At 38.5% G+C, this 24,279-nt stretch overlaps 1 protein-coding gene across 1 annotated transcript in view; it reads left to right on the top strand.

The window, feature by feature from the left end:
- Positions 1-8,003: 8,003 nt before the first annotated feature.
- The window catches only part of LOC104159046 (testican-1-like), a gene marked incomplete at its 5' end in the record, with an annotated part of 137,334 nt that continues 121,058 nt past the window's right edge, over positions 8,004-24,279 (top strand). The window contains 4 exons of the mRNA XM_009696852.1: positions 8,004-8,103; positions 8,550-8,718; positions 10,134-10,165; positions 15,427-15,541. Coding sequence (XP_009695154.1) covers positions 8,004-8,103; positions 8,550-8,718; positions 10,134-10,165; positions 15,427-15,541 — 416 coding nt within the window. The remainder of the gene's footprint in view (positions 8,104-8,549; positions 8,719-10,133; positions 10,166-15,426; positions 15,542-24,279) is intronic.

Here is a 24,279-nt window from a genome sequence, read left to right as displayed (position 1 = left end):
CTTCCATATTTGTGGTCCTGAGCCCGCCGAGCTTCCTCTTCATTTGTTTGCTTTCTCAGGCTGCAAGTAAATAACAAGAGTTAGTAAAGCCTTTCTAGCCACAGCCTTTTGGCTTTGTCCTGTTTCATTATAAAACCAAATAATCTGGAAATCCACCTGAAAATGTAGTTAAGTGATGTGAAATTTAGGCACACTAACAAATTACCAGTAGGAGAGCATGCTGAGTTTCAAATCATCCTGCAGCCTGAGAGACTGCTAGATTAATTAGCTCGATAGAAAAGTTCAAGGAAGAGCTACTGAGATAATCCACTGAAAGGAGGAAAGAAGGATGTTTGTTCTGAAACAATGACATTGGCACTTTGACACCTAGTGTTCTGAAGTGTTTGCCAAGCCCTTAATAAAAAAAAATCTATATATTAATGTCAGTGTACCACCATCCACCTTCAGCAAATTCCTATAGCCAGCAGTAATGCTACAGACATACTAATGGCCATGTCCTGTAGAGATTCTTCCATGTTTAAGGAGCCTATTATGCCTAATAAATATCTTGACTGTTATTGACTGTTCAGTTCGCATTAAAAGACCTGATATGGTAGTCTTCCTTTAGAGATAAAAACAAATCACGAAGATTTGTGGGTCATTTAAAAACCTATAGGGCATGAAATTGATACTGTGTGAGAAAGAGAGAAAGGAATTCCCTCATTAGGTCTTGCACATTAGTACAAAGGCTGTTGCCATAGTTTAATCTGAGTTCTTGTGATATCTTCATAGCTCATTTACATCAGACATGTGCATGGAATAGTACATATAGTACATACATACTGAATTTTTTTTAATTTTTTTTTTTTTAATGTCTTCACCTTTTTTTGTAGGCATATGTATTGTGTATGAAAGAGCAAGGGACAATTATGCAAGTAGCTGAATTAAATACCCTGAACTGAAACGCTGACTCCCTGCTTCCAAATTGTGATGTATAACATAACAGCTCTCAAGCATTATGGGAAGAATTACATTTTTACTCTGTTGTTGATGAAGTTAACGGTACTGCACACAAAGACTGCCTCTGTGGCAACAATAGAAGCTGATGTGACAGTGTTTCTTTCCAAGGCTTGTGATATAGTCAATTGGACTATAATTTAACTGCTGCTTAGGCTTACTAGTTTGTACAGCTGTTTCCCACCTCTGTATCTCAGTAAAGAAAGTTACTTTAATATCCAAAGTGGATATTTGGGATACCCCAAAAAGGGTCAGAGCATAGAACATGAAGCTCTTGGTTAGTTTTTTCTCTCCTGCACACCTAGCATATTCAGGTTGTCTACAGTCTTTGCTCTGACATGACTTAGAGTGGGTGAAAATTTTGAGTTAGCTTTTCTGGCAGCAACTCTATCCTGGAAAGTACTGTGAAATCAGCTGGAAAATTTATCTTGCCCAAATTGTAAATGCAAATTTAGTCATCATGTCAGACAAACGCATTTTCTCTGAACAGATTTTAATGTTTGACTATGGTAAAATCAAGCTAAACTCATTTTCCAGTTCAGTGTCAGCCCAAGTAACACAGGGGGGGTATTGCAAACCCCACAGGGGAGGGAGGAGGAATCGGAAAGGAGCAGAGATACTCCCTCATTGTCAGTCCGTCTTATGTATGGCTTGCTCCACCCTCTTCTTGCCATAGAGATGACCTCTTTGTAGTGATGCACCCTTATTAAAATGTCAATTTACTGATTAAAAGCAAATAGAAATACATTCTGCAGAAGAAGCAGTGGGATGGATAAATCGTGCTGAATTACAATTTCTGTTCCCTTAACATCACAGCACATTTATAGAAATGGAAATGTTTTTTTCTCCTTAATACTAAGGTCACAGCTATACTGTTTCTGTCTTCTGGCTGTCATTTTTCAACAAAGGTCTTGCCTGAAATTGGAAAAGCATCTAGCATTATTTGGTATTCCCTCCAATCTGAGATCCACTGCTTATCCTCCTGGGTTTTCCATATTTACTGGGAATGGTGAAGTCTAGAAGGAGATAGCAGTTACAGGTAACATTTACATCTTTTCACATCAAAACTGAATGAAGTTAATTGATTTAGAATTACAGTAGTAGTTCCTGCTTGTGCCCTCCCTATTTTCCATCTCCTCTCTCCAAACCACTGTCACACTGTTTCTTGCTCTTCACATTATTCTTGTCTCAAATTTGGGGCAATGCCTCCAGATATGTCTAGAGATAGATCATACAAGTAGACTCTGAAAATATAATATATATTCCCTGAAAAAGAGTAAAACCCAGTTTCCAATTCCATTGTTACTTTGTGTTTGAATTATTCAGCATTAGTGATACACTTGGTTCCTTTTTATTAGAACTCTATGTTTTATCTTTGTTCTAATAAAAAGTAACATGTACATCAGGAACCCTGAATAATTCAGTCTTACTTCATAACTCGAGAAGCTACTTTTTTTCAAGGCATTTCTTGCCTAGGTGTTCCAGAAATCAAGCAATTCTCTTCTGAACAGTTGTTCCTCTGTTGTAGAAGTGGATTTTAGCTACCATGCTGAGTGCAAAGTTACAGAATTTGCTGTTGTATTGCCTGAGGCAGCCTTAGCTCTTTCTCTGTGGGAAAAGGACAAAACAACATTTTAGTTATTCCAGACAGTTACTCAAGTATCCACAAGGTACTGTTCAAACTTTAATTCTTCATAAAGGATCTTCTTTCACAATTATTTTAGCTAAGCATTGGCAAGAGAAATAGCATTTCTCCTCTGTCAGATGATATCTTCATCAATGTGTAATTTTTTGAGCAACATGAAGCATTTTAATTAAACTGTGAATCCATTTAAAGCCTTCTAAATGTTGGGTTTGTGTGTTTAAAAATTATTATCAATCACTTATCAAAAGACATATCGAGATGCCCTGGAATGCATTAATGAGACTAGAATTTTCACATTTGCCAGAGCACTATAAAAAGACAACTGCAAACTGTGTTGATTTGGCAGCAGCACTGTAGAGGTGATCTTTTGTTGTTAAAAAGTACTTTTGAGGTCTCAAAACCAAGAGAGGAACTGTAGGCTGTGTGAATGAAAAGTTGATCATCAGTTTCCACACTTCTGTAGCAGCTCAAGTGTAGCAAGAAAAAAACCTGTAGAAAGAACCCAATGCTGGGTTTTTTCCTTCTGTATGTTCTGCAGGGCCAAACAAGTCCTATAACCTCATATTTTCATTGCTATCATACCACTAGACACTTCTAAATTGCAATGCTAATGCTCTTCCTTGTGACCACTTTCTGTCTTCCCATCCATTTGACAATCTACTTTTTCCACTTCTGAGGTTAGCTCCTTGTTTTTACCCTTTCATTTCATTCTATGCAGAAAAGTCACCAATCTCCTACTGTTTAGAAACTCCCAGTCTCAAAATTTCTACCTTGGCAAAATTCCAGCAATTGCTGGTCAATTCCACCGGAGTGGAGTTAATTTTTTTAAAATGATTTTGTAGTCTATGAATTTTCATCTTTATTTGTTTCACATTAAAGATTCTCTCTTGCACTATGGAGTGAGGAATGGTATTAGATATTCACTGATTTTCATGGCACTTGTTTCTGCTAAACTCATGCTAGAAGCAGGATTCTCTTTGCTATATTTATATTTACTATACTTCAGAACCAGGCAGGACAAGTGTTTGTCCTTTCATTTATTTCCTATTTAAGACTCTTCCAGATATCAATTATATGACTAATTGATTATCCATAGAGGAACTTCATCTTTTCCTGCTTAGCTAATTCCTCTCAAAAGCAATGAAAATTATATTAGGCAACAATCTATTAAGCTAGCCAGCCCCCAGCCAATTTACACTTTTGATGTGTTTCATGTTGTACAGATTTCTAGATTAAGTACAAGCCATGTGTAACAGCAACAGCACTAATTCTCTAGTGGTTTTTTTGGTCATGTCTCATGGCTAAAATCCCGGTAACTTTATAATTCTAGTGGTTTCTTCTAACAATAAATTCTTTACCTGTAAACTTACAAATCTCTAATTTTTCTATTTCATCCCTAATCCAGAAGTGTTCTCCAGAATGCTGCCCATCTTGCAAGGTTCTTGAAAGGAACTGCTTCCATGAGATAGAACTGAAACAGCTATCTTTTCATAATTAAATCAGTCTTTGAAAAGTCTTTTATTTTTGTGTTTGTTTTGCTCAGTGCACACTAAAACTAATGTAATACGGAAACAAATCTTCCTCTGTTGATGTAGAAAATTAAGTGTTTTGCCCATGTTTCCATGGAGACAATCAGACTGCCACAAATGAACATGAAACGGCTCTTAGTTCTGCAGAATTTAGCTGTTTTGAAATCATCACAAATCATTCGCAGGGGCCCTTTGCTTGTGTGCTGTGATGCCTTCCAAGAGTCCCAGGGTGACTTCTAGACAGTAAGTATTACTATCCCCATTTTAAATGCTGAAAAAGCGAGGGAGGCATAGAGTGACTAACTCATTTATCCCAAGTCAACAAAAAGGCAAGGATAGAACAAGAAGACAATGTGAGGGCATCCTTTCCTTCCTGCCCCATTGACTAGGACAGCTACTGCCCATGCACTAAAATGCTAAGAATGCTAAGAACAGGTGTAAAGTTGGTAATTCTTTTATGACATACTTTTCAAAGAATGCTATCCATATTGTGCCTTATTAATTAAGCATAAAATGAGCTCCTATATTTTATACTTGATAGCTGATAATGTTTGGAACCAAATTCTGTTTCATTTATCCTAGCAAATAAGCAAAGGAACTTAATGGAAAAGTAGAGGTTTTTTCATTTCCAGGGCTGAATGTCTTATCTAGTTTAACATTTAAATACGAGTATGTAGAGATATGTGGAGTGCCTGGCTGGGAATTGCTCTACGTGTAACAACATTGACATTCAGTCTGTCGACAAACAGAGCAAACTCGTCAGCCTTTCAGAGAACTCATATCCAGAATTTTTATTGCTTGCCTAGCCCTCTACAATGCTGTGTTAGGAAATTATGCATAGTGAAATACTGATTCGTAAAAACAGTCATTTGGTCCTTATTTTTTACTATTTCCTGATGGACTCAGTAATAACCATGATTCACTTTTGCTTCTGCATTACCTCTAAAAAGTAAGTATTAAAAGATATGTTTGTTATTCATGTTTTCAAATGAGATTTAATGACATAAAATATCTATTGAGGAATAATAAAATTTGATTGGTAAGAGCTTTTTCTCTATGAAAAATATAGAGGAGTTCTATATTGTTTCAATTTTATTTTTTTCTAGTCATAGTTCACAGTATTACACTCCATTATCGTTTTTAATCAAAGTTGGAAAAGGGGTTTTTTTCCCATTGTATTATTGCTACAGTTAAAGTACAAATTCCAACAGCTTCAGAAGTTTACAGAAGTGTTTCATGACATATGATGCAGCTTCTCTCCAAGCAAATCAAAATATATGTTTATATTCATCTGAAATGGGAAAAGTGTATCTTTAATTACACATGAATAATTTAAAATACTATTTTCTGAAGAAGGTATAACCTGTTTTGTTTTCATCGGCCTTGGAGTAAAATAATTTGTATTAAATGAAATCCCACTAAATAAATGATAATTCACTCCAGTGTAACAGAAAGTAGAAATGGTCTAGGTCAGTTCACTGGAAAAATTGTATCTACCATTTCAAAATTACCATAGGATTGTCAAGTCCAGGCATTCAGAAATCTCAAAGTTATCTTAAATTTACTTTTTTTGGTTTTTTTTAATAATGATTTGGAGTCTTTTGTATAGCTTTGGGGTTTTTTAAATCATTGTAGTTTATATTTTCAGTATTTACCCAGCAGCAATGAGAATAAAATCTTCCTGGCTTTTGGAGAGCAAAACAAAGTTCTGTTCTGGTACTAGGAACTGGAGATTGAAGGGAATCAGCCAGTACCACAGGACCCAGGTTCAATCACAGATACGGAAAATGCAGCCTCAGCTTCTTACAAAACTAAAATCTGACTTGCAGTCATTTCACAAGATGTTATCAGCTAGCCACTCCTCCCAGTGTGGAGATCCAAGTGCTTTCTCTCTCTTTTCCTCACGCTCTTTTGCTAGAAAATGGAGCTTGCAAGTCTGAGGGAGCGTATTTCATACCGTGTTCCAGAGGAGGTATGGCTGGGCTTGGAGGCACCCAAGGGGCAAGGGGGTGTCAGGAGGGGCTCTCCTGCAGAAAGGGCCATGCCTGCTTTGGCAGAGCAGTGAAAAGCTGGTAGAATGGAGATCATTTGGAGTGAGTAGCAGGATACCTGGGGTTAGAGATGCTTAACTGTGTCGTTATAGGGTACCTTTGAAAAGCAAGGAGAGAGCTGAGGCTGACCGAAGGAAACAGTCATGTTTTTCAGTCTGCTCCTGTGCCGAGGATCTGTTAAGACAGATACTGCAGAGCTGTGTCCTCCCTGCAAGGCAGAAGCAGAAGTTTCTTCATTTTCTCATGTTCCACCAACTAAAGATCAGAGCAATCTTTTGAAGCTCTCCACTTCCATCCTGGGAAGCTTGAAGCTGGATCACCCCAGGGGTTTTGGGGACTCTAAAACAGAAACTGTAGAGCTGCTGTCATTAAACATATGCCAAAGCCCTGTGAGTCCCAGAGAATGGGGGTTATTTTTGTACCCTCCCTACCTCCTGGAATTAATAATTGAATGGAACATCTGACCGATGTCCTTCTGTCTGTGGGTTTTTTAGGTTTGTTTTGCCTTCAGCTTACTGGGATATGCAGAAACACATCCTCGGGTATGACACATACAAACACAAATGATCACATAGTGGAAGTGCTTGGCATTTAGAAAGGCATTATGGCACTGGTGCCAGATCATGCTTTATTGAACCAATGTGAGTGCTCTGTACTTGCATGTTGGTTGAACCTTTGCCTTGCAGCCAGGAGAGTTGTTTGTGAAAAGTGCACCTGGAGCTAGCTGAAAAACAAAGCAAGCACCTGGCTGTATTTGACAGCTTCTTTTTTTCCAGCAGATGTTTGGGTTTTTTCAGATTCAAAAGAAAGTGTTAGCAAGATAAATGTATTAGCTAAACATACCTAAGTATATGAAATATTTAAAACCTGCCCCAGTGAAGGGAAGTATTTGAGATACATTTGCAGTATATTGAGATATAAATCATAACGATTCATTGTCAGAAATCAAACCAGGAGCTTCTCTTTTATGACTCTTCAGCAAATCAACTTTGGTCTTGTATATGTCTCTTCACTAGTTGCTAGCCAAATACCTACATTGACGGTTGTGACCAATTATCACATCCATCTATGGAAGCGCATATCCTAACTTACAGTCCTATCTTTCTTTTTATTTTCTTCACTTCTTTCACTGCATCAGATTTCTGTATATTTGTCAAGGAAATTAATTTAAATACTTGGGTTCTTATCCTTTGCTTCGGAAAGGAAATCTGTGGAGTCCTTTGAAGCATCTTTTGCCTTGGATGGCCCTCAGCGATGTCAAAAGCAATTATATGTCAGTTCTAAGAAATTATTTTTGAAAGTGCCTGTAAAAATTAAAATAGATGTTTCTGTGCACTATACCAATGTCTTCAGCCACTCAAATGTTACAGTACTCCAAAACAAAACTATACAAAAATACTACATAGTGATGGAATAAATGCTGACAGTTTGAGATGTTACTGTTTAACTGCCTTGAGAAATTCCATTTACTGAAAATAATTCACATACATGTTTGAAACATTCAAGCCTACGGTAAGTAATTTTCAGCTGAATTGATTTCTGTATGCAAATTGCTGTGAATAATTATGCAGAGAGGGAGCATGCGAGAGAGACTTAAATATCTGAGCTGGTTAATCGAAGACATGTTCTTCCCTGGACTTGGGGGAGAGCTAACACCAATTTTCTCCCTAATGAAGCAGAATCTTTATGCCAAGATTTGCAGAAGCAGAATAAAAACCATTGGAAATTATTTGCAATTGATATGAGGGGGGAGTGTCATCTGTTATTAAATAACATTTTTTAAACCCAAAATTATTAACAATATCAGCTCTGAGAGGAAATGTTACACTCAGCTCCAATAAAGAACATATCTTAGCCACTCAATGTGGCCACTTACCAACCTGTAAAATAAGAAAATCTGGCGAAATGGTATAAGCAGAAACCTTCTGAATGGCTATAAAAATCTGGAAGACCATCACAGGCTTACTTGGGGGCCTTGTTCATACAAGGGCGATGGTGTAGTCCCATTGCACTTGGATTAAGCTCCACTGACAGTCTAACCTCAGCATATGGCTCGATTGGAGTTTACCACTGATGCACTGAAAATTATTATGTTTTCACAGAGAAGCACAGCAATGTTCACCTGAGTGCTCTTTAAGTTAACATGTATGGCCATGTTGACCTTAAGAAAAAAAAGCATAAATTCATCATCTACTTTAAAGCTGAGTAGAAGCTCTAATTCTGGGGGGGAAGTCTGTGATTTACTTTGAACACCTGAAATGTTAAAATCAAAACTGATTTTAGCCATCATGTGTTAGCCAACATGTGTTGAAAATGTCCTTTTCCTAGCAAAAAATCAAGGGCAAAGTCACTACTTAGCTGCTTTGATCACACTTTCTCTTTGGCTGTCACCATGCTGTAAGCGGAGACAAGATGCTGATTTGAAACATTACCTCTTAGATCTGAAGTTTGACCTGAGCTGCCGTTTGGGCTTCATGCTGAGTGGGGAGGAAGCCAGGTGTGGAGTCAGCCTTCCGCCCCTGCCTGCCCAGGCCAGCTTGTGATCCCAGCTTTCTCATTCCCATGCCCTAGCTGCTGGCTTCTACAGCCAGGAACTGTGCTTTCCTTCTTGTGCTTGCTTGTGGAGTGTTGCTGGAATCAAGTAATACATAATAATATTGAAATACACACCTATAATGTAATGCATCATTTAATTGAGAGGTTTTGTTTTATTATCAATCTCTTCTGTCTTAAAATATGCACTAGGATCTCTGCATCGAAGACAGCAGGTCCCATTTTCCAGTTCATCGTACCTTTCTCAACAGATGTTCTTCTTTTATCATATAGTCAGAAGAGTTCCAAGGGGAGGGGAGTGCATAAAAGCAACTGCTCTTGACATTTCATTATGCAGAAGTATTTTTGTCATTGAGTGATCATAGTACTTATTGCCAGGCAATTTTGAAAACAAAAAAAACCAATATTTACATAATGCCATTCCTTTTTGATTGTGTAGTTTGTTTCAGCTCCACTAAACAGCTATGAGTTTGAAATTACTCTCTTCCCCCAAACGAATGGTCATAAAACCAGAATCAAGCTCATAAATCTTACTGTGAACTAGTTGTACAGTTTCTGCAGGATTACACATCCATTGCTGCAAGACATTGAAAGTATTTATTTGTTATCACCCTTTTAAAGTCAAATGTGTGAAAAATAAATTTACTCTGTTGTGATTAACAGAATGACCCACAGCTGCAGCATATAGAGCTACAGTCCTACAGAGCAACTTCTCCCTGTACTGCCATTGTCTGAACTAAGGAGTTTCCTGCAAGTCATAAGTCTTCTTTTGTAGTGCTAATATACAAAAACATGAAATGTAATAGAAAAGTATCTCAAACACTGTTGCTAGGTCTTTGTCCAACACTGATTTATATTGCAAACTCACAGCCTCTAGTGAATGGTACAGGGAGGGGAGAGGAAAGTGGGTACAGTTCATAAGCCAGCGTTCTCTGGTCTGCTTTGTGGAGCTGGGAGGGAAAGGGATTTGGGATGCAATTGGTGTTTGTGTTCCTTTTGGTGTTGGCAAGAGATGTCAACATACCATTAGGAGGTTGTTAATGATCTGATGCAATCCCTGGTGTTTATTGTTTACCAATTATTCTGGTATCTCTGTGAGATAACCACAGAAGATTTATGATTTTCGGGGGGGGAACTTAGATTACTATGTATAATAAATGCTTGGCGAAGAAAAAAAGAATGCAAGTCTTTTGTCTTTTAATGACAGGAATTTTGTTTCTGGACTTCTATTTTCTATAAATGAGCCTAGCCTAGATTTTGGGTCACTGCTTATATATGAAAGGCTTTCCCCTCTGCAGTGCAATCAGCTGACCTATAGAATACAATTTTCCTACAAAAATGTTGTAGCCAATGAAGCAGAAACTTTAGCCCATCTAAACACTTCTTCACTTGTGCTCCACCAGACAGGAAGAGACTTCACAGCTCAGAGTACCAGGACAGCTGGCCAGAAAACAAATGTCAGTGTCCGAAACATCTAGGTGTTAAGTGCGGAAGAGTAAGACTTTTGAGCCATAAATTCTAAATTTTCCCAGGATAAAAAACTTCTGAAAATGATTATACTGAGAGATGTGCAGTACTGTATTTCCCTGTATTTCAACCAGCTGTCTCCTGGGATGAATACTTCTCTTAGAGACCAAGTGTGCAGGGATTTGAACAACATGGGAAAAGCTCAGGACAGGAAACTATGAAGCCTGGACTCACAAAAAGATAGGCAGGGTGACTGAAGTGGATTTTCATCAAAGAATTTGCGTTCATGTGAAACCTTTCATTCCAACAGTGGCTAGACACATATCCCCTCCAAAAATTTTGGACCAATCCTCAGCCACTATCAGGTCACTAACCACATCAATTTCACCTTCAGTCTCAGTCTAAAGAAAAAGTGGAAAAATGTTCACATATTTAAACCAGGCTCAAGGTATTTTTGTTATTACTGTGCAGACAGACCTGAGTAACTATGTGCAGACTCTTTGACATAGAAAAGGGATGACTCTAGTTTTCCTTTCAAGCTTCAACTTCTTTTCTCACTCCTCTTCCTACTTTATTTATTTGTACTTTTGGCTCTTCATTTTCAAAGATTTCATACTCATTGCTTTAGGACAAAAAGAACTGTGATGACAAATATAGTTGTTACATTTCATCTTATTCCCAAGGGTCTTTTCTTCTGCAGATGATGAGCATCTGCTCCTAGTCGTGTAGAAATCTGATTAACAAAGCATGATCTTTGATTAGCATATTTCAGAAATTGTTTCTTATTATGAGCTCTCCTTAGGGCTTGTGTTGCTTAGCGTAGAACAACCTTCCAAACTTATTTAACATGTCGAGGAACTTTGCAGACAGATAAATCCCTATTTTGACCTTTTTTGTTCATACAGATCATGCATTCTGCATAAGTGGAAAAAAATCTCCAGAAACATCGTGAGGTTTTTTGCTGTCTTCTGACAAAGCCCACAGTTTTGCTTGTATTTAATAACTTCCTTCTATTCTTTTGAACTGTATGTAAGGGCTGTTTGTAATGAATAATAAATAATGCTTCTATAGAGTGTTCCATTTAAGGATCTTCATGAGCTTTTCCACTGTGAATGAAATAATTCATCCAACACACAGGTGGAGAAAAGCTTTATTTATTATTATTGCCAGCATTATTATTTTTTTCAGATTGTAGAAGCAAGGCACTGAGGTAGAGAGAAGTTGAGGCCTGATTTAAAAGGAAATAGTGACCGCGATTTACAACCACATCTTTTCCCATTCCTTTGCTTCAAACTCATGACCATTCAACAATGTTTTTCTGTTTTGGTAGACAGTTTTTTAATTGTAAAATATTTGAAAGTTGTGTTTCTTTTAATAATAATGCATTGTGTGGTGCTGTTTCAGAACATACATACTTCAGAAGTGCATGCATTTTGATTGCCTTAGAAGACCTAGGGAGTTCCTGAAGTGCATATAATTCTTCAGAGTAGATTTTACTATGAAAAAATGCAAAGTATTGAAACTGTGTACAATGTCACATAGACCATGTGGGCCTAAATCTTGCTTCTCTTATTCATGCCAAACTAGCATTGACTTTCAAGGCTAAACCCACATCCCCACTTACGCAGGTTCTGGCTGATAGAAAACCATGAGCATAAGGCCAGAGAGTGCTCTCCAGCAGCCCAGCAATGTTGGCAGTTATTAGCCCTGGGCTCGTAGCCAATTTGCACAATGGTTTCTGTTGATGCAGCGTTTTACATCAAGGATGTGTCACCAGCAAAAGCAGACAACTTACATGTGCTCCAGTAAAAGAGCAAGGCCAGCTGCAAGTGAGCAAAAGTTCTGGTCATTAAATTTTTTTGTGTGGATATGACCTTTAAATTACATCAGCCCACTGAACCTACGATCTGGTGACCCTTCACGCTCCAAGTGGTGCTTACTTATTAAAGGCTTTGCGGAAGGAGGGTATCTGACTGTTTTGCAGTTTAAGAATATCTAGGTAGACAGGTAAGGAAATTGTGGCTTGCCATTTAAATCCCTGTCAAATATCTGCCTCAGTCTTTAGCTCAGTCTCCAGTGAGAGCAAAGTAAGAGGATTAAGAATGTATATCTCACCCGCGGTGTTCTGGGAATGTAAAGAGCAGGGGATGGGCTGCTTCTCATGTGCCTGTTAGTCTCAATTAGAAAAGACACCAAAAGGCAACAGCAAAACACCCCTGAAGAGCCTTTTCAGCCTTTGGTCTTTTCAGTGGCTCAGACCCCAGCCCCTCAGACACTGCCTATATATTTTCCTAACAGCAACTCATTGGATGTTGGTGCCTTCTTGTTTATGGTGCAAGAAACAGATGGGCTTTTCTCTTTCCTTGCTCGCTTCACCTTTTCTATCAGTTTTAATGGCTTTAAAAGAAAAAGCTCTTAACACTTTTGTTTTATTTTTACGATTTCCCCCGTGTCTTGCACCAAAGGCATTCCACTAAATACGTATGCACTAGTGAAGCTCAATTGCCCATCACAAATGTGTAATGGGTGTTAATGTGGTAAGAGCTTGTAGCTATGACTGTTTAAACCAACGCAAACAGCTGCAGCACTTTAGCACTGCAGGGAAACAGAAGAATCCTCTGCTTGTTGGGAGTACATTTGCTGTCATATAAAGAAATTTTGTGCATAGCAGAATGAGACTTCTTGTAGTTCAAATAGTATCCTTTAAAAGTTGCTCTGATCATTCAGTAAAAATGGGAAACTCAGGTATCGTAATGTCCAATAAGAGCTTTATACAGTCCCAAAAATGAAACCAAGAGTTGCCCATTTCCAAGAGTGGCCCGTTGTGTAGGGAGGGAGGGGAGAGGTAAAATCGGATTTGAGGGCACATTGAAGAGGAACAGAAAGTCAAATCCATGGCAAAATAATGTCCAAAAAAAGCTTATCTAAAAATCACTTCTTAAACAAAGGTGAAATTTCTCTGTATGGCTGTGACTTTCCTTCTTCTGAAGTATTCACATGACCATTTTTTGAATATTTGTAATTCATCCTGGCAGATACGTCTTATTGCTGATCTTTAGAAGCATCCTTTTGTAAGAGAATGAATTTAGATTGATAGTCTTTCAAATGGGACTTGATTACAGAAAAGTGTTTATAAGAGATTTTCCCAGGTGGGATTGGTGCTCTAATTGGAGTGATATCCAGCACAGCACTGTATCGCTCCTCTTTTTTTTTATTTCAAAGATTGCCAAATCACCAGTCATTTAAGGAAGCAGTCTATAGAAACTTGGCAGGAGCAGACAGGCTCGCACACTGGCAGGACAGCAAATTCTGTCTGCCTCTTTTGAGCTTCTGTAGGGACCAGGAGGCTGCTCCAGCTCCTGCTCCAGTGCCTAATGCCCCAGCATCTTCTTGCCTCTGTGAAGGAGCAGCCCCTGCCTCCACTGAGTTCAGACCCTCTCACTCACTTTGGGTGCTAAACAGGATGATCCCAAAACGAATCCTAATTTTACCACACCAGGCCTCTGATACATGCTTAATGTCTCCATTTATTTCAGGAGAGGGGAAAAGTATGTGCAGTTCTAGTAAAACCTAGTGTAATATGCCATGTGTTAATTTCTTCATTAGGAGACATTTTTGTGTATAGAGAAAAAAATGAAGGGGCTCTTCAAACTCTCACTGCTTCTTTCTGAGTGTGTTTGTTGCATCTGGGGAAAACAGTTCATCACAAGCTAAATGAGGATCTTTGCAGGAGCCTCCTGTTAGAATATTGGCAGTGTATTGCTGTGCCATTTCAGTCTCTGAGTACCCTTTTCAGATAAGCAAGGCATGGGTGTGGGGGGGTGTGTGTGTGTGTGTGCGTGTGCACACGTGTGTTAACCTTTGTGTCCTGGCTAAATGCCCATTTGGTGCTTACTTTCTGTCTGCAGGCCTTTAAGTCCATTTGCATCGCCATCAGGGTACATTATTCACTCTTTCGAGTCCACTATTGTGCTGCCTTGCAGTACACTGTTACAGAGAGGCAGATTTTAACAACAGGATTGGTAAATGGGTTCAAGAGGAAGATTCATGGGATCTTTCCTAATCAAAACTGTAAAGATGGTACCAGAGAGTAAACCCTAGTACCCTGCACTTTCCGAGGTGGGATTGCATGTCACTTTTGCACTTTTTCCAGACTCCTGACTAGCTGCAGTACCCCAGATCACCCATCACATTAGAGGGAGAGAAACTCTCTTTACTGCTGCTATGTTCTTTTCTCCAGCAACTAAAGAATTGTTGAGAAAAAGAATGACCGCTGTATTATTCATCCTGGGGCTGGCTGAAGTCCTGCAGATACATTTCTGGGCTATGCATCCCTGTCTGTCCCCAGGTCCTGTTCGGCTCCTATTAGGCTACTGGAGAAAAGCACAAAGCAGCAGTGATCACTCCTCGGGGAACCACGGCCTCAGACCAAAGCAGGGGTGCTACCACCGAGAGAGAGAACATTGGATAGTATTGGGAAGAGCATAGAGTGCAAGGACTGACTTTAAAGGAAGAACTTTCCCTGGGGAGCATCAGCCGGGACAACAGTTTGGGCATATTTACTGTGAGATAGCAACTCATCATGCTCTCTAATCCTACTTCTGACAGCACTGCTGGTGATAAAGGTTGTTGTATAAAAACCCAGGATTATTTTATTGTTATTACTGCTCTTCTACTCAAACATTTTAAGTACAGGAGATGCTTATCTGTAAAAATTAAAAATAATTTCTATAAAATAATATGCCTGTTATACAGTATCTGTGAAATTTAATTTATTAGCACTCTACAATATGTCAGTTATTAGTTGGCTTCTAAAATACTAGTCATTTTGTCACTTGTGAGTATATTTTATACCATCATAACTTTTCTGTGAAATAAAATCATGATATAGATTATTTTACCAGAACTTCATCCCAAAGTATCATGTCTAATATTAATGTGAATGCTAAGTTAGACTCAGACCACTCGTCAATAATCAGAGTCTTTAAGCTCTCTGTCTATCTTTCTACTTAAACATCTCTATTTAACATGCAGTCTGAAAACAACAGCACATTCTATAAAATGGCAAAGTATTTATTCACTCAGATGTGGGAGTGTTCATTCTAACCAGTTATCATCTGTTGACCAAGAGATAACTTTATATGCATTTCTCACTGTCCTTTTTAATATGTCTGATTTTTTATAGCCCTTGATCCATCCAAAGATCCATGTTTGAAGGTGAAGTGCAGCCCACATAAAGTGTGTGTCACTCATGACTATGAAACTGCTATTTGTGTAAGCCGCAAGCAGCTGGTACACAGGTAAGGAAACTTTATGTTGTTTCAGGTTTTCATATCTTCATAGACTTCCAGTATGATGAGAAGAAGTAAAATGAGAAAACTCCAAAATGAACATTAAAACCCATATTTTTAAAACATTCCTTTAAAGTTTGCTTTTTTCCCAAAACCAAACAGAAATCTTTCCTGGTTTTGACTAAAACAGGACCAATTTTCCTGTCAGTAGATTTTCCTTCAGTTAAGTTTCTTCAAAGCAACTGCACTTTCTGAAGTTGGCTACATGTTTTTCAGACAGTGTCTGCTTTCCGAATTGATAACGCTTGATGTTTATAGTTGTTACTAAAGTAATGGTAGGACTGGTATGCAGAAGGACCCATATTTATACTTATTTCTGTGGGAACCAAGGTCACTGCTAGCTCTCTTATGGGCCACAAGTGAAAAGGCGTAAAAGGGTCACACACCTGTGGGAAGGGACAGACGGGACAGGTGACCAAAAATTGACCAACAACGTGTTCCATCCCATCCATGTCATACTCAGTATAAAGCTAAGGGATCACGGGGGTCGGCCCTTCTTCTTTCATGGCCAGCATCACTGTAGGACTCTGCTCATTCTCCTGCCTCTGGTCTCAATCCATGTATTCCTGAATCTGGTTCCTGTCTGCTGCTGAATCCAGTCTGGGACATCCTGGGGCCCGCCCTGCCACATCAGTGGTGCAAGCCATTTGAGTGATAAATCTGGGGACTGGTCTCCAATTTTCCTATTTAGTAGGGAAATGTGCCTGTAATAACTGAGATTCCTAAATGTCATTGTCAGCTGAGATTGTAGTTCCACAGTTGTTTAAGCCAAACTAAATTCAGGATGATCTGATTCCCATGTACTAGTACTACATCTCATCTTATCTCACTGCTACCTGGCTGAGGAAGCTAATCCAGTAAAAAAAAATTGTCTTTGATTTATAATACAAAGTTAATGGTGTAATGTGCAGGAGACAGTATGTTTAATCTTTGGTTTTCAATATGGAATGAACCCTGGAAGGATGTTAGGAGTATGACTATGTGCAGTGCTTACATTCTAATGACATTTTCGGCATTATGTAGCTTACATTTTCCAGTTAGGATGGATTTAAAGCCTTGCATTATAGAGTAGTCCTTATGATATATAGACATAGATGTTGAGCCAAATGCTTTCTGAGCTATTTCCAGTATTTAATGCCCCAAAAGTGCTCAAAATGGTACAGAATAATGGTACAGAGGAGGAGCTCAATACGCTTTTTTTCCAGAAACCAGGCTGTGTTTCATGTGATCTTTCTATGATTCTTACACTGCCTGCAGCTATTTCAGCTAACCTTTGAGTAGCACTGTGACTATGGAGATTAATAGAAAAGTATTGAAAACTTCCTTTAAAAATTCTCCAAACAATTTCCAGCAAGTTTTGTAATGCTGAAAGAACTACTGCTGATGTGTGATAGTGGTACTTACATGTCCCCAGAGTGGTTTTTTTTTTCTCAAAATATCCGGCTACCCTTGCCTCAGAGGGTAGACATGTCAATGAGGAAAGTAACTAGGCCAAATTCTCTGCTGATTTGAATCAGTGGAGTGACACCACTAAAGATTTTCATCTTTAGTCTCACGGCATTCTGTTCTCTTTTCTGTGCCTGACCTGAATACTGCTGTACATCTGACTCCAGTCATATTTAAGGCTGTGTTAATCAGGAGTAAATGCATTACAAGAGGTAGAAATGCACTTATTGAAAACCAGTGAAAGCCTGAATATATTAGTGTGGGCGCATGTGTAGTAAGAACCATCAAATAAAACAGCACCACTGCGATTGCTTTGCACATCCACAGTGCTTTTGGGTGAGCTCAGAAGGATTTTCCATTTCATGCATCATTATCAACTTGCTGGAGTGGCTTTACAAAGCATGTAGGCTCAGCAAAAAGTAATCAGGAGAGCAACATCTTGCGTTATTGCTGAGGCTTCCAGACAGAGCTACACCGATTTGCATCACCTGATTAACTGGCCCGCTGAAGAGTTGCAGCACAAGGAAGCTGTATTTTTCCAGGCATAGTGTAGCTAACTTCGAAATCACCAGTGACAGTGCAATGCCACTGCTGTTTCATTTCCTTTGTGCTGGAATGCACACTTTTTAAACCACTGCAGGAATACAATAACAGTGTATAAAATTGAGTTAAATAGAAACTTGTTATTTTACATTTATTCAGACCCTGTGATGGCTAACTCATCCTGTAAGGCTTTCAGTCTCATGCCTTTAGAGTAAGAGTCTCACATCTGGCAGCACAGCTGTCCCGTATTTCACAGTGCTGTGGCTTTGATCCTGCCCACGGTGGACCTGCTCGATGTGGGATCCCCTGACCCAGCTGGCAGGGCACATGGGGTGAAGCGGTGGGAGAGCAGCTCACGGTGCCCATAGGTTCAGTTATGGGTTACCCCAGGGGTGCCAGAGGTGCTTGCTAGAAGTCCCATGCCCCAGGGGCAGCCTGGCCCCTCCTGTGCAGCCTCCTCCCTCCCTCTTCCTCCTCCCCTCCACAGTCACCTCGTGAGCAGCCCTGGGTCTTGAAGGTAAGGGAGAAGATGTCTGAGAGGTGTTTCAGACAGATAACAGTGTTTTGTCAGCATATCCTCTAAGGCGTTTACAGTACAAATTGGACAGGACATTAAGAGAAAAGGCAAGACTGAGCAGTGATTGAAGAGTGTGTAAAAGATAAATTTGAAGGTACCTTCTTATATGCTTAATAGTCCTTGGACTAATGATAGAGCCTTATGAAATCTTTTGTGTGGATTAAAACTCCTTTCAATTTGGACATGATCTATGAGAAAGAGTCTTTATTAGTTCAGTTTTGCATGAAATGCGGTAGTTAGTATCTCTCAAAGATTTCTCATCCATTTGCAGTCCTGTAAAAATTCATGCCATTTGTCTCTGCTGGCATTGCTGGTGCAGCTGATGGGAAGGAAAGATGTCACTCTTGGGCTTTTTTGGAAAGAACAGAATGAGAAAAGAGGATTGATGAAAAAATAATGGGCATATTAACATGTCCAAGGTTTACGGCTTCTATCAGTCCATTTAACTGGTGATCACCAATTAGTTCATCACTGCAGTGTATGTCACTCACAAAGATAATCATGCAACGTCTCTGCTTCTCTGCTGTGACTTAGAAATCCAGCTATTTACTCAGTATTTCTTTGGTACTTTTGAGACTACTGCTGCTGACAAAAGAAGCCACTACTGAGTTCCTCACAAATACTTTTTTTAAGGTTTGGATAAGTTCCCAGATAAAACAACTGTTCTTCTAAATTACACATCAAAAGCTTGGTGTGACCAATGTGGTGGTGTTGGCAACTACACTTACCCAAAACGAGCAGACAAATCTCCTTCTCTTTCTTTACAAAACCTGCAGTTGATACATCATTTCTGGTTAGGAAGGACCCTGTTGAAAACAAATCCAGTAAAACATCCCCAGATGTGAAACTGAGCATTTTAGTACCACTGCTATTCGGTGTGCTGTTTGTGCACTTTAAGTTGTATCCAAAAGGGAATTCACAAATGAAGAAAATTAATAATTGCAAGAACATCAGTGACTGACTTGCTTTTAAGAACTGCTTGGGAGCACTACAGAAAAAGCTTTGACCACAGCAAATGCACTTTTAGGGATTTACTGAAAAGTTGTGCATGGAAGCAAGGATTTGAAACAGTCTGTGTTTTCTCTCGCTTGCTTTGCTGCTAAGTGCTAATGAGGGTTGGCACACCACCAAGGACTCCTTTGGGGGTAATATCTTCCTTTGCTGAAAACCTGACTCCCACATTCCCAGTGGCCTGACCAATGTGAGGGAGGGCTTGTTCCTAAGCTCGTGATGTTTAATTCTGCATGATTTATGTGGTAATGTTTATCAAAGCCTGAATACGTGAGCAATCTATATTAGGTGTTGTAACAGAACCAAAGCTGGGAGATGATTAATTATCTTTGGATCTGCCCATAACATCAGTTTGTTCCCCAATTAGCCTTGCTGTGTTCATAGGTTTTTTCTATTCTCCTGTTCATTTTCATGCTGATTCAGAAAATAATTGTTGTTCATTTGTGTATTAAGTACAATTCAGGGAAAAAAAGCATATACCAAAGGGAACTTTACAAAATAACATTGCTTAGCTTCTTGTTGGTATATTTATCAGTGTTAATTGAATGTGTTTTACTTGTATGTATTTTCTTGAAAGGCCTACCACAAGCAGCAAGATGGGAGAACCCAGACAATAATAGGGCAAGACCACTGTGTAGTTTATTCATTTTTTTCTCTTTCTCCATGGAGACTATCCAACTAGTTTTTCAAGTGAGCTTTTATTACCTCAGAATGTTTCCAAAGCAAAGTGTCAGTATTTCTAACTTCTCTGCAAATCCCTACTTTTCCTTCAGTTTGTACTAAAAAGAAGGAAGGGACGTGACTCCCTAACAGAGTGAAATCTCCCGCATTTCATTAAAGTCTTGATGATTTTTTGTAAGCTGGCAGATGCAAGACAGGCAAAATTATGCAGAAAATTTGGAAAATCTGCTGTAAAAGTACTGTTTTTCCAATGATTATTTAATCTTAGCTGTGGAAAAATGCAGTTAATTTCTACGGTGCTGCAGTGGAAGACAGTTCGTTCATCCATCTTGGGTAGGCAGCATGCCAAAAAATGTGTTCTGGGACACTGAGGCCTTCCTAGAGTAAGAGGCCTCTGTAACTTTAATGGTGAGATGTGGGACTCCACTCCATAATTTAGGATAATACAACTCTATAATAAAATTGTTATGAAGATTGAATTCTTAATTTATGCACTGGATGCAGAAAACATAAATATCAAAATTCTTTTTCACATCCCCAGACTTTTTTGTAAGTTCTGGGATGAATTTACAGTTATGAGCTAATTTTTACTGCAGATTTGTTCATGGGCACCAAATGAATTCTTTTGTTGATTAACATTTTCAGAATTAAGGGAAGAAAACTGCCCAGTTCAGAGCAAAAATAAAATCTTTTGACTGTTGTTTTAGGAAAAAATAAAGCCATTTCAATTTGTTGGATTTTTTTTCCAAGTAACAATACGACAATATTTACATCTCTCTGCAAATTGTTTCGGAGTCACTAAATCTGATTTTCCTCAAAAAAAAAGAATGTTTACCTGCAAAACATTTTATCCATCTCTAATGCTGAGCATTGATTTCTCTAATCCATTGGCATAGATTTTTGCTTTAGAAGAAAGTGTGTTGAAATATCTGATTAAACACACACTCACAAAAAAACAACAGATTGCATTAGGTTTTTTTTTTCAAATAAATATATTGTACTGGGGAAACTGCCAAAATTTAGGTTTATAATATTTAAGCTTATAAGAAGGGCACCTCTGACAGGATCTTGGAGAATTATTTTAATCCTCTATGAATGAGACTTCTAGACATGAACAAGATGGAGTAAATGGCATTTTTTGTAATTTGTAAACTTTAGTGCATTACTCTGTAAAGACTATTATTCTTTCTAATATCTAATCACTCATGGTACATTGCACAGTTTAACTGTAACTCATGCTGTTTGTCCAGAAAAATAAATGAGAGTCCAGGAAAATCAAAGAGAGAGGGGCCTTTGAGGTCACAGCCAAGTACAACACATAATGTGATGTGCAGGTGGTGTGCAAACAATGTTTGCAAGTCCTTAGAGAAACTTGAAAGCTTTTAAAAATATTTCATCTCTGGACTGCCTGACAACAAAGGCATGCCTCTGCTACAGTGTGAAAGCTTTGGATTTTGCAGCAGACAAGTAATAGACATGTGGAAATCAGGAATGTTTGTTTTTCTTATGTGGGGTAAGTTGCCTTTTAATAAGACAGAGAGCACGTGGTGTGATGTGCCATCGATCTACAAGTGCTCAGGGGGACAACTGAATATTAAGAGAGAATAGCATAAGAGTTTGGCACTATCCTTTATTCCCCATTACAGTTATTTTTAAAATTTTGATTACGAAAATTATGATCTAAGCATGAACTCCCAAAGGTCAATAGCTTTTCCTCTAAGACTGTCTCCATCTTTAATAGCCCAGGATTCAGTCCAAGGATGCTTAAATATTGGAACAGCACTCACTGGTTTTAAAAGCAGGTATTACTCTACTGAAGAGGATCATCTGTAAACTGTAGGTCTCATTCTCCAAGTGGTCCATTTCTCAGTTTCAACTCTGCCTAAGGTAAATTGCTTTTAACTAAAGAGACCGTAGGGAGAGTCTGTGGAGGGACTAGCGTTCATCAGTCAAGATGATATCAGCTAGTTCTGTTCTGAGTCATGAGAGTGACCTACTTGCTGCCAGGAGTTTCTGCACAAAAATCCTCCAGTTTATTATTTTCTGGAGGAAGCTGGCTATGGTTTCTGCCCTCAATAGACAAGACTTCATGTACCTTTTAGGCTGTTTTCTGGCTTTCCCGAGCTCTAGATACACTGTTGACTTTGGTGTATTTCAAAACTCAGAGGTAAAAGACCCCTGAACATTAGCAAACGTGTAGAAGGAAAGATCTGCTTTCCTTGACTTTAAGTACTGCAGTCATCTTTAAAGCTGAATTCAAATATGGTTCCTGACTGAAAGCAAAAAGTGCATAAGTTTTGCACCACACATTTTGGCATTTCGGCATTTCCATGCATTTTCAAACTTCCACAGAAAAACGTAGACATGCTAAAGTATGGTCAGGCAGAGCACAGATATCTCCCATGGAAATTGCACAAGATTGTCACCCATAGCCTAGAGGTGAAACTTTCTGCATCTCGAGGCCAATTAGCCACTCTGCACTTTTCTCCCAGAACTGGTAACTCATTGCTAGTCATGCTTCATCAGCTTTAGAGCTCATTAGAGTAGTGCAAGGTGACTGTCTCCTATTGCACATGGGTAATTTTTGAAATATATGATAGTGCACAGCTCTTTTATAATGGATTTTAGAGTGTGTAGTCCTCATCTCTGTCTACTTTGGCAATAGCAATAGATGAACTTGTTCTTGCTATCAACAGGGGATTTACTGTATTATATTCACAGTCACCAAGCACCTGGCTGCTAGGGTGAACATCTTACTGCTAAGGTCATTGTCTTTTACTCTGCAGCTTCTGTCTTACTGTGCTTTACTGTGAGGATGCTGCAAGCACAAAAGGAAATACAATGGTTATTGAGACATTCTCCTGCTGCATAACTCTTTTTAGACCAGTATCAGGGCACTTACTGAAAACCACCTCAATACTTCTGGATACCTTTGCTATCATCAGAAAGTTATTATATTAAATAGAATAAGAAAATAACCCATTATCTTCTGCACTGTAATTAACATGTATAAATAATTTGTGCATTTAAAGATAATATTATTGTATTGGTTGAATACCGCTTTTTAATATTCCTGCTCTTAATATTTCTAGTTGTACGTTTTTAGCAGTATCTAAAAATGGACCAGAAGTGACTTCGTGGATCATTAATTCCAATCCCTCTGCAACAGTATCATGCAAACTTTTTCATTAGCCTACCAAATTCTGTCTTAAAGATAATAAGGTTTATTGCCCCCTCTACTCCATTTGGAAGGATCCTTAGCATCTCAACCTTGCTGGTTAGAAATCTGCTAATATCTAGCCTAAATTTACTCAAATCCAGCTAAAACTTCTGGAGTTTTCCTAAATGCTTCCTCAGTATTTATTTACAAATAATGACCTTCTGTGGTTTTGCTGGACTTACCAAATGGTCTTACTTGTTTCTTATAAAAAAGCTCTCTTAAAAAGATTCCTCTTGACTGTCTCAGTTTTCCTTTGTAGCAGAGCTTATTGGGCTTGACTGCTGAGATCAGTAAAGAAATGAAACCCAAAATTATGACTTTGTCTTCTTGCTATTTAAACTCTTTACACATCTTTATGTATTATATTCCCTCTGAGTCATTGCTTATTAAGATTTTAATCTTTATTTCTTAATTTAATCCCCTCTTTTAAGTGTCTGTTCTATCCATGCCTGCTTTAAAAATGTGGTTGTTCTTCCGTGAACCGCAGTAGAATATCTGCAGTTTGGAAGTCCATATTCCAGCTGGGCTTTCAACTGAGCTTTCTGGAGAACAGTTCTGGCTTTGATGTTCTGTGTATCTCTGGGTTGATATATATGGTAGATACATGTGCAATTTGCTGTTTCAAGGATTTCTGCATAGCATTCTAGATTTGTTTTGTCATCACTAAAAACATAAAATAGCCAAAATGACTTCTCTCTGAACAAAACATTTTTTATTAACATGATAACAAAAGGAGGGAGAGGAGGGAGTTTGAAATAAATACAAGCCATATCTAGTTGAACATTACATATAAACTATATATAAAATTGAGTCTTTAGAGCTCTGAGATCTGAATAATAAGAAACTTAAATGTATAATGGTGGAAAATTCGTGTCTGAAAGTTAATGTGTGAATATAAGCTTGTGCAGCAGATTCATAGGGAACACAGGCCAGCAGGGAAACTTAAATTTATGAAAGCTAAAATAAGGGCAACACAATGTTTGTTCTTCAATGGTTTTACTCTCTCAGTGGGTTCTTTTATTGACTGCAGGATTGGTCATATATAAACCTCTTGATAGAGCTCTGATCAACTTGTCAAGAGCTAGCATCCAAAGCGAAGTTAGCATGCAAAAGCTCCTGTTTCCCTTGAGATATCTGGAAGAAGGCTGAGTTAAAAGTTAAAAGTCACCTCCTCCATGGCATTTGTCTATCCTGACTTGGATTGTGAGC

Source organism: Cariama cristata, unplaced genomic scaffold (assembly GCF_000690535.1).
Source record: "Cariama cristata isolate BGI_N322 unplaced genomic scaffold, ASM69053v1 scaffold6553, whole genome shotgun sequence".
Lineage (NCBI taxonomy): Eukaryota > Metazoa > Chordata > Aves > Cariamiformes > Cariamidae > Cariama > Cariama cristata.
The sequence above is the reverse complement of the archived record's forward strand: the minus strand, read 5'-3'. Positions and strand labels throughout refer to the sequence as shown.